This window comes from Haliaeetus albicilla, chromosome 19 (assembly GCF_947461875.1).
Source record: "Haliaeetus albicilla chromosome 19, bHalAlb1.1, whole genome shotgun sequence".
Lineage (NCBI taxonomy): Eukaryota > Metazoa > Chordata > Aves > Accipitriformes > Accipitridae > Haliaeetus > Haliaeetus albicilla.
Window position 1 is genome coordinate 28,501,322 of NC_091501.1, and position 19,564 is coordinate 28,520,885.

General features: G+C 42.3%; 1 protein-coding gene across 2 annotated transcripts in view; it reads left to right on the forward strand.

Annotated features, from left to right (window-relative positions):
* Positions 1 to 8,875: 8,875 nt before the first annotated feature.
* Positions 8,876 to 19,564, forward strand: part of SCUBE1 (signal peptide, CUB domain and EGF like domain containing 1) — a 253,704-nt gene continuing 243,015 nt past the window's right edge. Inside the window, exons 1-3 of one of the 2 annotated variants that reach the window (XM_069806970.1) lie at positions 8,879 to 9,134; positions 10,223 to 10,405; positions 14,417 to 14,483. Coding sequence is in view for 1 of the 2 variants with exons in the window: in XM_069806968.1 (XP_069663069.1) it covers positions 9,105 to 9,134; positions 14,417 to 14,483 (97 nt within the window). In the remaining variant the exon portion in view is untranslated. Of the gene's footprint in view, positions 9,135 to 10,222; positions 10,406 to 14,416; positions 14,484 to 19,564 lie in introns of both variants that reach the window. The other variant, XM_069806968.1, reaches the window with a different exon arrangement.

A 19,564-nucleotide genomic window follows, 5' to 3' on the forward strand; every position in this document is an offset into this window, starting at 1 on the left:
TACGCGTATACAGTGACTTTGCAGAATGTGACTATAAGTATGTGTGTGTTTTAGCAATAAAGGGTCGTCTGTCGTCTGCTCTCAAGATTACAGGTGTCTGTCTACTTCAATCTCCTCATCGAGGGAGGGGAGTCTCCCCTCTACTCCACTCTTATGAGACCCCACCTGCAGTACTGTGTTCAGCTCTGGTGTCCCCAACATAAGAAGGACACAGACCTGTTGGAGCAAGTCCAGAGGAGGGCCATGAAGATGATCAGCGGGCTGGAGCACCTCTCCTGTGAAGGCAGGCTGAGAGAGTTGGGGTTGTTCAGCCTGGAGAAAAGGGTCTGGGGAGACCTTATAGGAGCCTTCCAGTACCTGAAGTGGTCTGCAAGAAAGCAGGAGAGGGACTCTTCACAAGGGCATGTAGTGATAGGACAAGGGGTAATGGCTTTAAACTGAAAGAGGGTAGATCTAGATTAGATGTAAGGAAGAAGTTCTGTACTGTGAGGGTGGTGAGGTGCTGGAATAGGTTGCCAGAGAAGTTGTGGATACCCTATCCCTGGAAGTGTTCAAGGCCAGGTTGGATGGGGCTTTGAGCAACCTGGTGTAGTGGAAAGTGTCCCTGCCCATGGCAGGGGGGTTGGAACTAGGTGATCTTTAAGGTCCCTTCCAACTCAAACTGTTCTATGATCTTACTGCAATCTCTAAGAGACTCCAGCTCTCTAAGAGTTGCTTCTGGCTGAGGTGGTCTTCATACTACTGAACTTAAGCAGCTGTTCTTTTCATGTCCTCTTCTCCACTTGGTGGCTGCCTACCACCTTTGGTGATTTCCCTGTTACTTTTCCTATATACCCATCCCCTGTACATACACACAATTGAGATTGTGACTCTGTGTATTCCTGTACCTATGTTCCTTAACATTTTCCTGTGAATGGAGATCAGCAGTTGTTTATTTGAAATCGCACACTGAATATCTAATTTAAATATATGCTCTTTACCTTTTTTACCTTTTGCCATTTCCTTTTTCTCCACACAAATTTCCCTTCCTTCTCAAAGTAGATAATTCTTCCAGTCTCTTTTTTCCATTTGCTTACTTTTTATATGCTTTTGTAGCTCTGTCTCTTTGACTCTTTAAATGTATGTGCTGGGTTTTGACCAACAGCCATTTCAGCAAAGTACTCATCCCATGTAACTAAAATCTCCTAACAGCCCTTTTTCCCCCCTAGCAAAGGTAGGCTTGGTAGTATTTCTAGAAGATTAATGAATTTTTAAGTGCCTTCCTGGTTCTGAGAGGGGTGCCATATGCTTGACTTTCTCCCCTTCAAGCAGAGGTGACATAGTTGCCTTTGCTAATCATTCAAAAGGTGATATTATATGCAGAGATAGGATAACAAGCAAACTGGAGCCAAACTAGTCCAAGGGGTTCCCAACTTGAGAAGCATGGTCTGACGCCTCATTCTTTCTCTTCCCCACTCTGCCAAATATTTCTTCAAAACATGATGTTGGTTTCTTCTCTTGCTAAAATCGTGGTCCTTGCCATACTGTATCTCTTGTCATAGGTACTACAATCTGCTTTCCTTTGGCTTTGTAACAGTAACCTTATCCAAGCGAAGCCATTAGAAGTCACGGTCCTTGCATGTGAGTCTCATAGTCCAGTTTCTTTTCCCCTACCCACTCTAAAACACTGCATTGGCTTTTCATACCAAGCAGAAACTCATTACTATTACCATTCAGCACTCAGTACCTGTCTGCTGATACATCTGTTAGCTTGAACCCGGCAAACACCCTACTTTTACAACCTGGTATGGACCATCTGCCTTCCCTGCTATCTTTCCTTTAACCAAACCCATGTGCCTAGAACATTGTGCTGGATGTTGTGCCCTGCAGCTTCACTTATCCTCAGATCCCCCCTTAGTTGCACTGCAGTAACCTCTCCATTATTCTGAACTTTGCCATCAATGATATTAAATGTCTAAAAGAAAAATGCATTCCTTAAATATTAAAACTACTCTGGTGCTTTACAGAGATGTACATCTCATCATTCGCTATGGTGTCTAAGGAAGAGCAATCTCTGACTGAAACTTTTCATGGTTGAGATGTCTGTATGGTCACTCTTGCACACATGGATACTTGACATCTAAAAATATCTTAATCTAAATGACAGTCTTCTCAGCAGAGGCAATTGTAGGGTTTCTGGTCACTTGAATTCACTAATGTAAGAATTCAGTTACTCAGTTTGGAACCCTTGCTGTCTGACAAATTTGGTTAAAAGCTGTTAATGACTTGTAGAAGTACTTTGGGAGGGACAAATGTACACGTGCACACCACGAACATGATTACACAAGTAAAAAGCCTAGAAAGAAGCTTCTAATGTTTGTAGGCATGATATTAATCTCAAGCTGTTTTATTGTTGTAGACATTGTTGTTTATCTTCTCTCACTGTCATTTCTGGTAATGTTGCCTCACCTACTACACCTTTTATTAGGTGTAACACATTCTTATATAAGCACTCCCTTGATTAAGTTTACATGGGTATAAGATTATAGGTGGCATCAGGTGTTTCCCTCTTTTCTGTTGTTGTCCAGACCGTCACCTGCTAAAATAGGTCTGCAAAGAAGCTAGTGTATGTATCCTTTAAATGTATAAAACTATGTATGTAAACTCCTTTCAAGAAGTTCTACTACTTTGTAGATTTGAGGATTTTGTAACTTAGCACAAGGCAATTGAAAAAATAGTTCTGTACCAGTGTGTATAGAAGTTGGATACTTCTTTTCTCAGTTTTATTGTTTTTGTTGAAAGAACAAAGAGTTCTGGTGGCAGAGGTCACATCAGTGTCTGCATTTTGTACAGTGGCAAGCACTCAGCACATAGTCATTGATACTTGGGCAGGCCAATTTGCAAATAGGGATGCTTTATTAACATGTCTAAACACAGAACTTGGGCACTCTATTAAGGTCCTCCAGGGCTCACACAGTTTGAATCAATTTGGCAATAATGTTGGGCACTTTATAAAAGCAAGACTAAACAAAAAGAAGATTTAAAAAAACCTAAACAGACTGACTTGAGACATGGACATTTGGACATTATTCAAACCACAAAGCCAAATGGGTGCAGGGCAGTACAACTGGTAGCTGTTGAAATAGATCTGGAAGTTGGAAGAATTTCCACTTGGTTTCACTGATGCAAATTCTTTCAAAGGCAAGAACTCAGTGCACTACAACTTTCCAAAGCTGTAGCAGGTGAAAAGATTTGAGTGATTTCTCTAAAGTGGATGAAATGACAGTGGCATAAAAACATCTCTCTGATATCTGATTGTGTTAGGGCTTTAGCTAAAGTGTAATTACACTAAGAAAGCATGACTCGTAATGGGACACTGTAAAATATAACACAGATCTGTGCACACGTTGTAACCTTCATGTTGTTTAGATTTTACTGTGAATGTAATGAATTACAGAACTAGCTTTGTCTAAATATGGACAATAACAAGAGAAGTATTTAAAATGCAGGGTTAAAAAAGAAAAAGAGAAGATGGAATTACAGTGTCCATGCAAGCTCCACGGGGCAGGGTCTGATTGTTTCTCAGCATTTGCACCATGCCCATATTAATAGAAGGACCATGATTATGGCTCTGGAACAACTAGAATTAGAAGATAAATGAATCTTTAAAACACCCAAATCACAAAGCAATAGCATCTGAGAGAAAATGTCATTAAACATGCTGCATACATACTAAAATTAAATCCACTAAAGGGATGCTTAGTCAGAAGATTTTACAAAGTTGGGGGCTTTGTATACAAAATTCATAGTACATTCTGCATGTATATTAGGCAATAATTTCCAGCTTCTTTATTTTGTTATTTGTTTACATTTTTCCTAATTACTATCCTTAATTTTGTTTCATTACTTTCCATAATGTTAAACCACATAAAAGAACATCTACAAAATGAATAGTAATTATTGCTATACAAATGAAAGTATAACAAAACCTAAACCTGTTAATTCTGCAACTGTGCTAAGGCATCTGTGCTGTAGCGAGGTCACAGCAGAAGGCTGCAAGGGAGGACTCCCAGGTCTAGTCTCAGGTCTGCCAAGAAGTGATTCTGGATGCTGTCCAACTTTCACTGATGTTAATGTTAAAACTCGCACTGAGTTTAGTGACTTGTTTCAAGTCGTGCTATCTTCTTATGCCTTGATTTACTTCAACTGAAAAGGAACTGAATGAAGAATAGAATGGAGTGAAGTTTTTTCCCATGTGAGAACATTTTCTAGGGGGAGGAGGAAAAGGGGGAATAAACAAACTACTGGAACAGGCAAAAATATATCTAAATAGGAGAGAAATTGAGTGATTAGGGTTACAAGATGAAGGACTTCTAAGCAATGTTCAGATGTGCCCTTAAACTTTCTGTCTTTTACCTGAAGTACTTGTGGGGCAAACCTGAGTTGATACCTCTGATGCCTGGCTCTTGGGAAGTTAATGGATTCTCTGCTTTTCTGGAAAAGCCCTAACTAAAGAGAAGATAATTTTCTGAAATAGACCCATCTTCAAACCCCCTTTCTTATTTTTCCTTTTTCTCCAAAACTGTACTAGTCACTAAACTACACGAGGGCATATAATAACCTCCATTTTATTTGAACAACTTCCTTATGTATCTGGCCACTTCTTTCCAAATTTTCATTTTTCAGAAATGTAATACTTCAGGTCAAACAGAACGTTTCCTTTCACTTGAAAAGGAATGTTTTCCCTTTCCCTAAAGCCAAAAGTGTTACTGTGGGTCATACTGAAACCAAAAAGTATATTGGATTCAGCTACCAAAATCATTTATTCACACAGCTCCATGGCAGGGTGTTTTTCATGGCAAATTAACAACTGTAGTATGCTTTGGGACCTTTGGATGAAAGGGACTATAGAACTGGAAGGGATTATTAGGTATATTTAATTTGCCTTTAGTAACATGATGGAGGAAATAATCAGTCTATTAAACATACATGAAATATTTTTGGAATGTATAGTCTGTTGGAAAGGAATGAATGGTTTGTGTTATTAGCTGGGAAGTGAAGTATATATAATCCACTGTGTGTGGTTGTCATCAAAGCCCTACCAGGAATGCAAGACTAAATGTGCTATTTTTACCTTCTTTTTCTTGCTTGCTTTGTTTGTGGTTTTGGCAGAACAAAAAGAGACCTGCATAAAATGAGAAAGATTGTTTTGCATTTATCATGATTGTGTTTGAGGCACTGTCTTCAGTGTGAAGACACAATAAGCTTTTCATTTATCATTTGCATTAGAGTAGAGCATGGAAGCCTAGGCTGATATTAAAACTCCACCATCCTAGGCACTCTGTGTACTCATGGGGAGGAACAGTCTCTGCATTCAAAGAGTTTGTGATAAAATAGTTATGGCAAATGATGAGGAGTGAACAGAGTCACAGAGGAGTACGTCTGTGTTTGCCTCATACCTGGAACATAACAGAGCCAGTGCTTGGGTTCTGGTCTGCGGCCTCCCCTGTTCCTTATTCTCTTGAAACATGCTGTCTTCCTCTGGAATTACTCTCCCAACAGCCCACGATTGCAGTAAAAGTATCATTTTTTCTGTCCAAGGATTCCAGCAGAGGCAGTGGATGAGTGTGATACGTGATTCACTAGAAGGTGCGCACATAGTTACCCATGTTATTTTAACTTTGTTGTGATAGAAATTTAAAAATAAACATATTCCTTTCATCTCCCAAACCTGACCTGGCAAGAACATTCATTTAAGGAAGATGGTGATAACACCACATGAGATTAATCAGCCTTAAATCTGTACCATTTGTAAAAGAAAATGGGATGGTACAAGCCTAGTCTTATTTTATTTCAGTATTTTAACAACAGATGCAATGCTGCCTTTGTTATTATCCTTTATTCCTCAGACAGTGTTCCCCCTCCTAATTATTACTTGTCGTCTTTAGTAAGATTGAGAAATGGCATTCTTTGAGCTCAGGTAAATATCAAAGCAGTCTTACTTGACTGAGTAATGACAGAGCTGCTTTCACTGGGGAGCAAAGTGTAATGAACTAAAAAAGGAATTTAGCACGCTTTCCAAATTAAATAATGTATTAATTTCTTCTGAACAGAGGTCCCCAGCCCCACTTGAAAACAACGGTGCTTATAAACACCTGCAAAGTTTGAGGGCAGTTTAGCAAACACTAGCCGAGAAGCAAAAGGCATTAGGGCCACCTCCTTCAGTATAGTGCTCTGTGCGAAATAGCTGGTGATGAACAAAGTTGCCCGTCATACCCTTGCGGGGGCTTTGTCCCACTGCCAGCCCAAGGCACCCGGTGTGGGGACACACTCTGTGGACACTGGACTCTGTCCGTCGTCTCTTCGTTGACTTTTGCCTCTTCAGCCACTGGCAGTGAAGCAGATTACTGCCGCAGTTTTTGCTGCCATTCTTCACCATCTGAGCATCCCTTCACAAGGGCTCCTCTCTCTTGCAGTTCAACACAACATGTAGCATTTTCCTTGGTGCCTCAGTTGCTGGAATCACGATTATACCCCCCTCAAAAATGGCTGGTTTTCAGCTTTTGTGATTGCAGAGAATAGTTTGAATATAGAAATTCTAAAGGTTTGAAAATCAAAAGCGAGTTAAAAAACAGGCTTTTTTCTTTAATATTTTCCTGTAGGCAGATACTCTTTTGGTTTAGGTACTTGTTTATTTAAAAGGAATAAGGGAAGATAAGAAACTCATTCAACTCAGTGGTTTTAACCTCTTGGAGAATTCTTTAGGATTGTGCTGAAAAATCAGTGCATTGAATGATTTTTTTCTGGCAACATTTTCCTCTCTGAAAGAATTTTTTATATCAGGAAAGGTTTGGAACAAAAATTCCAAACAGTTTTATGTAAATTTCGTGATTACTCTCTGTATAGTGGCTTGAGGTCATTAAAAGTAGCATTGCTGAGAGCAAGCATGGGTACAGGCATGCTTCGCTACATGGGGACGGAAGCATAGACTTACTTCAGCAGAGAGGTGAAGTGGGAGCTGTGACTTTTTAATACGCCCGTCTCGGTGAAATTCCATGTAGCCTGAACTGCTCCGAACACATCTGTACATGTAGATGTGTAAACCTATGGATGGAAATGTATAGAGCTGAAACAGAGAAAGCATGGAAGGCTGTATTCCACCACTCTCTTCAGCATAACCATAATTAATGCATTCTTATTTAGGTAGAGAGAAACAGACTTTCAAAAGTGTTAAGAAATAAAGGAACATTCCCTGAAACTGAGAAATTTGCAGACTATCACAGATGTAGCAAAACTGACAGAGCTGGCCAGGAATTTGCCACTTAAGAACTACTTCAGAAAAATCTAATTTGGTTCATTAAATTCAAATCAATTTCATTTAAATCAATACTTAATGAGTGAAATGATCTTTTTCACTTTGGGAAAAAAATCAAGGATCTGCTTCACAGGCTTCATTTATCAGCCTTTCTGTTTTTCTATGTATTACTCATGTTATTTCAAAACAAGACAGTAGTACTCGCAGAAATCCTCTCTTTATTAGACTGAAGTGTCAAAATGTCGATTTTTTCCATTAAAATATAGAAAGCTGTTTCAATCAGAATTCAGAAATAGCTACTCTTAATCATTTTTGAAGTAAAAGAGAAGTTCGTCTCCTGTAGCACGGTGATGGCTCGGTGAGCGTTTGCATCATACGTTCTTGCTGGGACCAAGGTAAAAATAAGACAAATATGTAAATAACGTGTGTTTAATTAAGACATTTCCCCTCCAAACTGATTTTTTTTTTTTTTAAATAGCCTCTTCAAGATATGTGGCCGGGAACACCTCAAGGGGCAGCTGCCGCCTCCTCACCCGCCGCCCACCCTGCGGGGGCAGAGGCGGGAGGAGCTCCGGGCCGGGAAAGGCCCCCTCCCGTCCGCCCCCGTCTCGCAGCAAGGATTTACGTAGTTCAAAACCAAAAAATCCCCCACCTCACCCCAAAACCCGAGCTCACGGGGCGGGTTTTCGCACGGCGGCCGCAGCGCCGCCGCCTCCCGGGCCCGGCCTCGCCGCGGGGCCGAGACGAGCGGTGGGCGGCGGCGCCCCCTCGTGGCCGGCGGCGGGAAGCGCCGCGCCGCCCTCAGCCCGCCGCCCCGGCCTGGCGGCGGGCGGGCAGCGGCCGGGGCCGTGAGGCGGCTCTCCCGCGCTTCCGCCGAAGGCGCTTTCGCGTGTTTTGTCAGCGGCAGCGAGGGAGGTCGGCCGGGCGGGCGCCTCCCGGCTCGTCGCGACCGACGTCGAGAGGAAGGGTGAGCCCTGCGGCAGCGACGGCCGCGCCGCCTCGGCCGTCCCCGGGGGCGGGCCGCGGCCCGCCGCCCGCCAGGTTCGCGCTTCGGCGGGGAGCCGCGGGGCGGCGGCGCGGGTGGAGAACCACGGCTTTGGGGCAGAGCCCGGCGGGTTCCGCTCATCTGTGCGCGCCTTTCCTCTCGCTGCAGGGCCCTCGCTCCTCGCTCCTCGCGCCCGTTCTTCCCGCGCGGGCTGGCCGTCGGTCCGGGTGAGGCGGACCCCGGCGTCCCTCACCGCAGGTCGGCCACGGCCGCCGCGTTTCTCACAGCTGTGCGGCAGATCTCCTCCTGGCTTCGCTCGAGGGGTTCGCAGCCCGGCGGGGAGGAGCGTTGCCGAGCCGCCGCGGGGTGAGTGTCCCCTGCGAGCTGCTTCCTCCGAAATCTTCCCCGCGGGTCCGTCGTTCTCGTCCTCTGCTCACGGTAACCTGCTCCAAAGCACCTGACTGCCTGAGCGCCAGTTAGGCAAAACGTGGTGGGGACGAGAAGTCCTCAGGGTAGGTACACACGCGGGTGAAGAAGAAAACGGAGCCGTTTTCTTCCTCTCCCGAGAGGCAGGAAAGCGGATAAATGAGCTCTAACACACACGGGCTGCAGCCCAAACACGTTTCTTCCTTTTCCTTTCAGGCTAACTGGAAAAACTGCCTGCCTCGGTTTCCCATCGATGTGCCGGCCAGTTGTTTGCCTAAACTACGGGCCCTGTACTCAGTTGTTACAACTGGGATCCAACAGATTTGTCCTACATGGGAATGGGGCCTTGAGAAAAGAAGCCCCGTAGTTTAATGCCCTCCTTCCAAAGAAAGGAAATACATGCGTCCTCTGCCTGTTTGTGCTCTTCAGGTAACTGTATATCGTACTTGGGAGAGTGGAGGGAAGGGTGGCACTGCTCAGATCCTCGGCCCTGGAAGACTTAAAGATGCACTCAAGTATTTCTGCTAAAGACCACACTACACACAGTCATAGTAGTTTATCTCTACCAAGCTTTCAATCCTTATGCCTGTTATTTTTAATATTTGGGTGAAAATGCTAAGCACAGAGTCTGATCTGACGGCCACAGGCTGAATAAACACCTGTATCAGGGCAGTACTCGGATGCGTGATAAGTAGGTAGACAGATAAAAACGTAGATAGATTGCTCACTCGATCTATAGATCAGTCATTAGGTGGCATCTTCTTCTAGGTCATTCATTAATCACTAATGCAGCCTCAGAAGTGATGCATTAAAAAGTAAATATTTTATGGATTTTTTTTTTTAAGCTTTTGAGACAGTGTTTGAGGCTTTTGAAAAAACAGGAACATTTGACTCATTAAAAATAGTCATATTCTTCTATTTGGCAAAGGGGGAAGAATTCCTGCTTTTTTAAAACTTTTCCATTCTTTTTCCTTACCCACAGGTGAAAAAGTGCATAAACAACAGAAAGCACCAAAACCCATTCTTCTTCATAATTTATCTTTTCCCTCGGAAAAGGGATTTGCCTTCCTTGTTTTACTTGACATGTGAGAGAAAGGTTGTGATCCAAATTTTTTTTGATGGAGAATGGGTGAGAAGAAAGTAAATGAGAGGACTTTTTGCTTTTTACTTACTTTGTTACGTTTTCTTTTTTATTCCATGGAAGAAGAAAAATGGTGACAGAACATTTCTTCCCACACACTCTATTTTGAGTTCTGTGCCCTTTTCTTTGAGAAGAAGGGGTTTAGAGAGCACAGAACTGGAATAAATCCCCTCCAAAAATCCTTTTTTTTTTCCCTAAAAATATTTCTTCCTGCGAGAAAGACAGATGTAAGATAGCAAATAAAAGTGGTACTAGGAATTATAGTAGTGTTTTTCTTAGGTTTTCAAATAACTTTTCCCCTTCCCTGAAGTATCTGCTGTTTTGTGGAAGTTGTTTCACTTTTTTGGTCAAAATCTGCAAACTGAAATTTCTTCAGGGTTTCAACAGAAGAAAAAAAAACCGTGAGAAATTTGGCAGGAAAAAAAAAAATCCTGCCAACCGGCTTCCATAGTTACATGAAGTGGAAAATAGAGCCATTGCTGGTGTTCCATCTCTTGCTCAACTGACATCTGGTTTGGATGAGTAAATTCAGATAATCAGCATGTAGGGTGTAAATCAGGTGAGAACCCATGTCCTTCTTGCTCTTTCTGTAATTACGAACTCAATGGGGCTGTGGTCACTAAGTAAAACCTCTGTTCCAGGACTGTCCAGGTCAGCCCTGGACATGTGGCCATCCTAGACAGAACAAGTAGCTCCCTGTGAGAACATGCCACCTTCACAGGAATAAAAAAAGTTCAGGGAAAGGGAGAAGCAAAACAAGAAAGCATGATCAGAGATATGACAAAGAGCTAAGTACAGATTAAGGCTCTTTGTGCCAAAGAGGCTATCTTATCCGATCACCATTTCTTCCTTCTTCCCCAATTGAAGTGCCAGAAGGCTCCATTGCATCTGGGTCACGTGGCAGTGAGAGTGCCAGTTGCTGAAGAAATTTGGGAAGCAGAAATATGAGCTGAAGAACAACAAAGATCCGTCAGTCCTTCCAGTGCTAAAGAAGGGCAGGCAGGGCAATGCTGACCTGCTGACATGACCTTATTCTGGCAGGCAATGCTTGCTGAGTCAACAGTAGCTCATTATCTCCTCTAGTGCAAGCCAAGAAGTGCAGCTGGTGTCCCATCTCCTTGTGCGGTTTCTCTGTGCCTGGTCACTCCAGGGCAACACCATGCTTCACTCCCTACAAAAGGCTTCTCCAGAACCTCTTGGTTGTGCTACTGTCTTCTGTAAAATGAGCATTGTCTTCCTTCTTTGGTGAAAGGTCAGAGTTATTTGCCTCCATAGTTTTTCCTCAGGAGTGGCACAGAATAGAAATGCACATTGCTGTGCCCCACAGGGATGGGGGACACCCAAAGTGGAAGTTACATTTTCATAGCAGTTTGAGCCCATCTAACTCGGCACTGGTGCCAGGTTATTGCTTCCCTAGCTGCACTAACTCTCTAGAGAGCAGGTTTGGGGCTAAACGAGTAGAAAACTTTTTTTTTTTTTCCTTTTTAATCTTAGGTAAGGAGTAGTGGGAATGTGTAGCAGGATGCCACAGCAATTCCTTGGTTGCTCAAAGTGCAATCCTAGCCCTTAGTCCAGGAGCAGATACGGAGCTTGGGGACTGTGCAGCCACCCACACCAGAGTGTACCTTAACGGCATTTCCTCCTGTGGGCTGACCAGTGAGTACTTTGACATCCTTAAGCATTCATCTGTATTGCTCCAGTGCATTGTTTGTATTTATTAACCAGACAGGTCATCAGAAATACTCTTGCAAATTGGTTTGAACTAAAAATGCTCTTGCACTTGATTCTGCTTTCAAAAGAAATTCTAGGTAAGGCATCCCAGCCTCCACAGGGAGGCAGCAGAATACCTGTCAATTTGTTTGCAAGCTTAAACTGGCTGATGCTTTTTTTTTTTTTCTTCTAAAGAACTCTTTTACCCAGTATATACATTGTTTGGATAAGAGGTTTTAAGAATTTTAAGTTCAGATGAAGATTCTTTTTCTTCATCTTGCCAAGATAAACCTTGCCAAGATTAACATTCCCCTCATTTCCCTCTGAGCTGCCACCAAAATGATTTACAAGTTATGTAAGAGCCAATTTTGAAAGAAATGTACATTTAATTAGAAACTAAAAATCATGGTGTCTCATTTGAGACAGTATAGTTAAAGTTCCATCAGTATTTCCATTATTTTCAGGGATTTATCACCTCAGGAGAAGAAAGCATTCTACTCTGCTGAAACTTGGAATTTTAGGCCTCAATGCTATAAATATAAAATAGGTAGGAAATAATAATACTATAAAGTCCAGCATTTTGAAACCAGGCATTCAAATATCATGGAGCAGACACCCACCCCACTCCCCAAATTATGTGATTGGCTGAAAAATAATTAAATTTTTAAAATAATAAATATAAGGTTCTTTTTGTTTTCAGACTTGTGAGAATTTACGATCCATATTTTCAAAATGTTTCATTGCAACCACAAGGGCTGAAAGCTTACTTCTTTTTCCTTTTTCCCTTTTTCTAAATGGAAGTTGATATTTTTCACATGTTCACATGACCCCAAAAGCTGGGTTTTGAAAAAAAAAAAAAGTTGCAAATATTGAAGGACATGTGAAAACCCACATCTTCACTAAATTCAACTGCATGTGACTTTCCTGGACTGCTTGTATTCTTAGAGTAGCTTGCTAGGAAACAGAAATGCTTTAAATCAGATTGGACAAGCCAGGAAGATTTGAACTACGTATTTGCTTCAGTCAGAAGTGGTTGAATTTAAGTGTATCCTTCAGAGAAAAGACAGATTTTCACTTTCATTGTTTTTTAAAAATGCAAGCTAATTCATCATTTATAACTTGCTAGCTTTATCTACAGAAGAGGTATCTCATTGCTAGAAGCAGCATGTATTTCTTTCGTACTGTTCTGAAATAGGTCTCAGTCTGCCTCCAAAGTTCACTTCACAGGAGAGATTGCAAGTAAGCTTTCTCAGCTCCTTTGCAGCACCATGTATTTGCAAAAATACTCCTCTCACTTCATGAGTCAATTAATTGATCCAGTGTGGCAAATCCTACGTTCCTGGTAAGACTGAGGGTTTCAGACTATTCTCACAGGTTCACTGACTTAACATCTGGTCTTCTGGAGATAGGAAAGAAAGATCTTGCTCTCTTCATGGTCATTTCTATCCAACACAGTGCTAGATTTGCTTTGTGTAACTCTTGTCTACTTGGGAAAGGCAAGGAGGAATATTTTATATTTTTCTTTCCCTCATAAAATTCTGTTGGAAGTAAAAGCTTTAAAAATTGTAGTGCATTTTTATCACATGCAGAGATTTTCTTTATATGTTTTTCAACACTACAATTCCAAAATTGATCTGTGTGAAAAGCTTTCAGGTTTTTTTATAAAAACACACTTCTTTGGGAACCATTCAACCAAAATGCTTGTCAGGGCCCTGAGAACACTACTAGGTGTAGTCACTCCAGAGTAATACTGTGGGCCTTGGTGGCCCTGACTGGCCTCACCTGGAGCCCCCACCAGACCATCTGCCCATTTAGGCTGTGCCTTCAGTCCCAGCCTGGGCTGTGCTTCTGCGTTACCTGTCTGCAGTGCTGGTCCCATGGTGTTTGGATTTCCTAGCTTGACCTTGGACCTGCCTTGTTACCTTGCTTGATGCTCGCTGGGGAGGACCTGTTGCTGTCACCATCCTGCTCTGTTTGTCTGTGTCTGGTGCTGGGGGACTGTGCCTGGTTGGTGAGGTCACCGCCCACCTTGTGTTGTCTCCTGGTCTTCCCCAGGTAGTAGCCCCACTCTTGCTGCACCCAAACAATGCTGTTCTATTAAAAAAACTTTTTCCAGTGAAACAGGTAGAACTGTGCTGCAACCAACAGGCCTGTCAGTGAAAGCACCAAAGGGTGGTTTTCAGCCTTAACTGAGGGAGACAGTGAAGTCGTAACCTCAGGGTGAAAAGCGCCAGAACTAATTACCAGAGCTGTGACCTGTGTAGTCCCTTTGAAACATGGTTATAGGTAGAAGATGAATGACAGCAATTTGAAGCCATGGATGGAGTAAAGCTCTGGTGAGCCACTGGCTTCCTTCTCCAACACTAGCACTGTCCTTGCTGCTTTGGAAATGCTTCATTCCTAATGAGAGCTGTTAAGCTGAGCTGAAGGGAGGGTTAGATGCCCCAGGGTGAGATGGAGTTTGTGGCATTAGGGAAGAGCCAAAGGAGAGCTCCAGCTCCATGGTTGATGGTAAACAGGAACTCAAATACTGGGGACAGCCTAGCAGCTGTTAGGAAGATGTCCTACAACACACTTCATTCCTGCAGCAACAGCCAGAAGCGACGCCACCGAACTGCACCTTGTCGGTCCTATTCCATGACCCTGAGAGTGCTTTAGGCCCGAGCAACTGAGGTCCCAAACCCTGGTGGGGCTTGTCCAGTCCCCAGAGAGAGAAGTGCCAGTCTTCAGCCTCTGCCCAGAGGCCTTGATGAGGCTATGACACTGTGGTCTCATCTGAAGAACAGCTGCTGGCTATGGAGGATGTGAGTATTCCTGAGCCTTTGGTTCCTCTGTGTAACTGATTATCTTTATTTTACAGGGTTGCTGTGAGGATGAATATATTAGTGACTGTGAAGCACCGGAACTGCAGGGATGTCTGTTGTCAGGTAATTTATTATCAGTCTTCTGTGCTGCCTTATCTCCAGTGTTTGGACTTTGTGTCATGCCAAGTCCTGCTGGTGTTCCCAATTATATTTAAAATGGTATTGTGATTAAAGGACAAATGCACATCAGAGCTGCTGCACAGGACCACTGTGTTTCAGCAGTAATGGGTAGCCAAGAACCTGACAATAGGGCATCACTGAAGATTTTCATGACATCTGTTAAATAAGTGGGATTCAAAGGCTGTGATTTGGGCTCAAGAAATGACAATTCATTTGCCTTTAAAATTAGTTGATCTATTTTTCACATCATTGCTGCAGTGTTTCTGTACTCTGCCCTCCCTTTCCCTTCAGATGTAACCACATTTTGGTGACAGATGAAGTGATTCCTATATATAGCATGCAAAACACTTTGGGATCCTTCCAGTGAATAAGTCCCGGAAACATGTCGGATATTTATTTAGTGCAGCACTTTATAGTAGGCATCACGGTCAAGAGCACAGCCTTGGAGCACTTTCTAGCTTGAAGCTCAAAGCTGAACCTACTGTGTGTGGCTTGACCAAAATGTTTGAATAGTAGACATGCTGAGAAGAAAAAACAATCTCGTCTGCATCTTTGTTATGGCAATGAGCCCCTCATCCTGGATTAATTGCAGTTTCCAGGGTGGCTGACAGTTCTGCCCATTTCCGTAGGAAAGGAAATACCAAAGAGTAGGCTCAAACAAGGCCTTTCCACGAATTTAGGATTTACTATACCTATCAGGTCAGATATCGTGTTCCTAGCAGCTGTCAGGACATGGTGCTTCAAAGGAAGTTGGATAAGTTTACCTAGCCACAGCATGACTAAGGCTGAAGAGAACTGAGGTAAATATCACTTTAGGTGGTGCAGGACTCAGCTTTCTGCCCAGAACATGAGAACTGATTACCCCTGGCATAGTAAGTTGTACAGCTGTAATGTTAGTAGCAATCATATTCAGGCCTCTTTTCATTGTCCCTTTCAGTTACCTGTTCAGCATCTGCTGTGTTTTCCCAAAGGTTTTACAATCTAAATAGGAATACAGCTCATTGGGGAGGCACCATGTAATTTTGTGTGATCAGTTACGTGATTATTCTGCAATGTATTCTCTGCTGGGTCCTGATTTTGAAACAGATGGGAAGTGGGCAGAGAGCTGAAAGCCTTAGGACCACTCAGCTTCAGCTGCTTTCCTGCCCACTAAATTACAAGATCAAGCCTTCCTTAACACATCTGATAAGTGCCATATGCTAGAGGTACCACCAGTCCTTTTGCCATTCATTCAAGTGTCTGTTGACTTCAGAGGCCGGACATCTTATATTACCCTTTACTGAGTGTGGCACTGAGGCTGCACAACACCAAATATTTTATTCCATCTATTCTTTCAATGTGTTTCATCTTTTGAAAGCTTCCAGTGTTAACTAAATTTGTCATCCAGAGCAAATGGACTTGAGGTTTTCTAAATTCTCCGAAAAATCAAGAATTCACTTTCTTCTCATCTGCCTTTCCCTCCTCCTTGGAAATCATAGTTTTATATTGTTGTGCACTGGTGTTACTTCCTTGTGTCTAGGAATAGGTTGACTTGAAAGTAGGTTGGTAATTTAACCACGCTTATCTCTAATTATCTCTAAAGGAAAAGGACTCTTGAAAATGTTTAGTAGACAAATAAAATAGAGAAACAGTAAGTTAATTCATACCTTCCTAAACTTGTATATCTTTTTTCTGGAGTGTTAGGCACAGTAGAGGGAGAATATTTATTTTAAATTTTGTTGGGGAAAGGTAAAAGATTAAACAGTCTTTACTGTTCCAAGTCATTTTATTTTTAAATGGAATGTTCCTTCTCTAAGTCTCTGGAGATATCATATCTTCTAGCATAGGAAAATCAATACATACAAAGGTTCCAGTTCAGTTTCCCCTGGATGTGATCAAGTACATTCAAATATTAAATGATAAATGGGCTAATTTACACATCTGCAAAACTGGCATTAGCATTTTACTAACTCCCTGCAGTGTCATGAGGTTTAACTAACGGTTGTAAAGCACTCCTCTGAATGAAAGGTGTGACTTTTTACATTTGAGATTATGTAGATCCATCAGCTTCTGCTGTATTTTTAACAGCCATCTAGAAGACTAATAGCTTTGCAGATTTACTGCTGTGCTCTGCTGCTTTCTGCTAGCCTGCACTTTTTGTAAGTTTGATACTGGTGGTAACTTTCAGAGGTTGAGACCAATTCTAAATTTGTATTCAGCTGAAGACACCTCTTAATTAATTGTTGAAGGCAATTTCCTTGCATTTTAATACCTGTAACCTAAACTGCGTCAAATTAATACAAAGTGCGCCACATTATTCACGAGAATGGTGGTTTTCAAGTAGCTGTGGAAAAATGTCATCTTAAGTCCATGCAGCCTCAATAAGACCACACTGTGAAGAAGTGAAATATCTTCTGACTGCAGCATCGCTAGGCCAGTATACTAGATTCTGGCTGCAGGACCAAAGTTGCATGCACTGGCACCTCTACAAATAGTCTTAAGAAGAAGCTGGCTGAAGTGACAATTCAAAATATTTGTGCAGTTCTTATCTGAAGGCTCTTTCTCAATTTCTACCTTTAGCTGAATGTGGTTTTGTATGTTACCCCCTTGAGACTGCCTTAAGACTGCCCAGAGTGTTTCAGTAGGATCGCCAGTCCTAATTAAAGATCATGATGAGACTATCTTACTGGGGTACAAAGGAATTATTTTTTTTTAACTCCCTACCCTCTGTTCTACTCTGTCAGTGTCTCTCCTGCTAATTTGGTATAACAACTGCCCTTTTTGGGTGGGTGGAAGGGAAAGAGATGGCAGTGAATGCATGGCCTTAAGTTCAGCAGCAAAAATCTGCAGCCTGATCAAGTACTTACTAATTTTGGCCTTTGCCTTTGGAGTGTTCCGCATCACTTACTATTTTTCACTTGTTCCAAAAACAACATCACTTTTTCCTATCATTGGTTTAAAAACTAAAGAGAGACAGATAAAAATGCAGTTGCTTTGGTCATCCTGAAAGTGTCATATCCTCAACTCATGTGGAGCTATTGTATCCTTTCTGAAATGAGGAAGACACCACAGCTCTGCAGCTGAGCCCCAAATAATCCACTGCAATGTACCATGCCTTACTCCAGATGGACTCAATGGTCTCCTGAGGCTGACACAGAGCTGTCAAATGTTGGCAGAATAAGAAACCACCAGATAGATTTTTGAGTATTATTCTGTAATTCTATCAGATATATCAATATTATATAGGGATCAAGCTGGGGTATCCTGGGCCTACGCAACTAACGAGAATTACTGTACTTAGAGAAGGACGTGAGTTCTGGCCACACCAAGTAGAGCAATTAACTCAAAGTTGCATTATACATTCTTTATTGCTCTATTGATCTCAAATATTGGGAACTGCCAGTTACAGCCATCTCTGCTTTAATTATTTTTATTTGTATTGGCAGCATAAAGATCAGGATGATAGGAGCGCATCTGTCTAAAGTGTTTGCTTTTTTCCTTGCCTTTCCTTAGGATAGCCAATATATGTTCAATTGTGTTTATAACCCACCAATTCTCTGGCAAGTTACACAAACCAGAAATGATCCTGACTCGATCCAGATGGTGATATGCATTTTGATGATTCCTTTAGTCACTTTCTAAGACAAGGATGATGTTTGAGATGTCATGTTTTAACCAGCACATCTTGTCTGGGTAGCTAGAAAGCAGTCTTGCAAATAATTATCACTTCTGCGTCAGTGTTGGAGCAGGAAGCAATGCTGTACCAGTGCTAGTGAAGCACAGAAAAGTATAGAATGGTCTTCGGAGCTCTAATTACTGAGCAATAACTCACCCCACAGCAGGTCAGCAGCAAACTGCAATTGCCATCATTCTATTATTCTGCTTTTAAATTGTTTCATTTACTTCTGAGAATTATGACAAAAAAACTCTGCACAAACCTTATGTGAGCTATGTGTGATAGCAAAAACATTCCAAGAGAGAGAAAAATCTCATTGCTGGTGACTTTAATCACTGTATTATGAAAGGTAGTGAATGATGCCTCTGTGGAATGCTTTAGGATAGGAAATGAAATTACAAATAGTACCCAGGAGCATGCAAGAAGAAAAAAGGACAAACAGAGAAAAGTGTCACTACCCTTGTATATGGAAGAGTATGCCTAAGGGGCTGGAATTCCTGTAGGGTAAACAGTTTGAATCACCCTGTACAGTTGCTCAGCCCCTCTCATCACTGTCATCCCTATAGTGCAACAGGGCAGTTGCTCCTGTAGGATGGTCTTTTGCTCAGGTGGCTTCCTGTTAACACGGCATTAGTGTTGGAGCTCCTTGCCAACCTCCTTCCATTGACAGAAGCGATCCCAGGGACAGAAACCATGAGACCTTGGTAAGGCACACAGTAAACCCTCTATTTTCTTTGCATGGAAGCAGCTAGAAGCTGGCAGGAGTGGAATATACTGGTGGGTAGCCCTCATCCGTTAAGGGTGCTTCCCAGGAGCCCTACAGCCCCTTGGTAGGGAGGGGACGAGTCCTGCAGCCGTGCAGTGTCCTGCTTCACCTCCACAGGGAAAAGCTGAGGTTCAGCCTCAGCGCTGCCATGGTGGCCTGGGTTAGACTTGTTCAAATAATCCATTTGTACAACTGAAGTGGAGGAGAATGGAAGACAGAAAATAACTGTAGACATTTTAAAGCAGAGAATGAAAGATTGACTTAATAAACAGAGTTGTATCATAATGTGGTAATATATCCAGAGGGTCTCTATGCCTCCTTTGTGTTGCCACCCACAAAGTTTTAGGGACTGCTTTGTTTGTAGCTGTGTGGCGCAATCTGCAGACTAAATGAAGGATGTGCCATTCCACTGAAATCTGTTGTTTCATGACTAGAAATTACATCTTTTGTTTGACGTTAGACCACATTTGTACTTCCTGAATTTTTTTCTGTTGGCATTTCAAGAATTGGACGGTGTTTCTAAGTAAAAGCAAATCCATCCATCCATCCTCTGTCAGGAGCACTTTACTTTTAGGCAAATAAAATGGTCTGTATCGTTTCTTG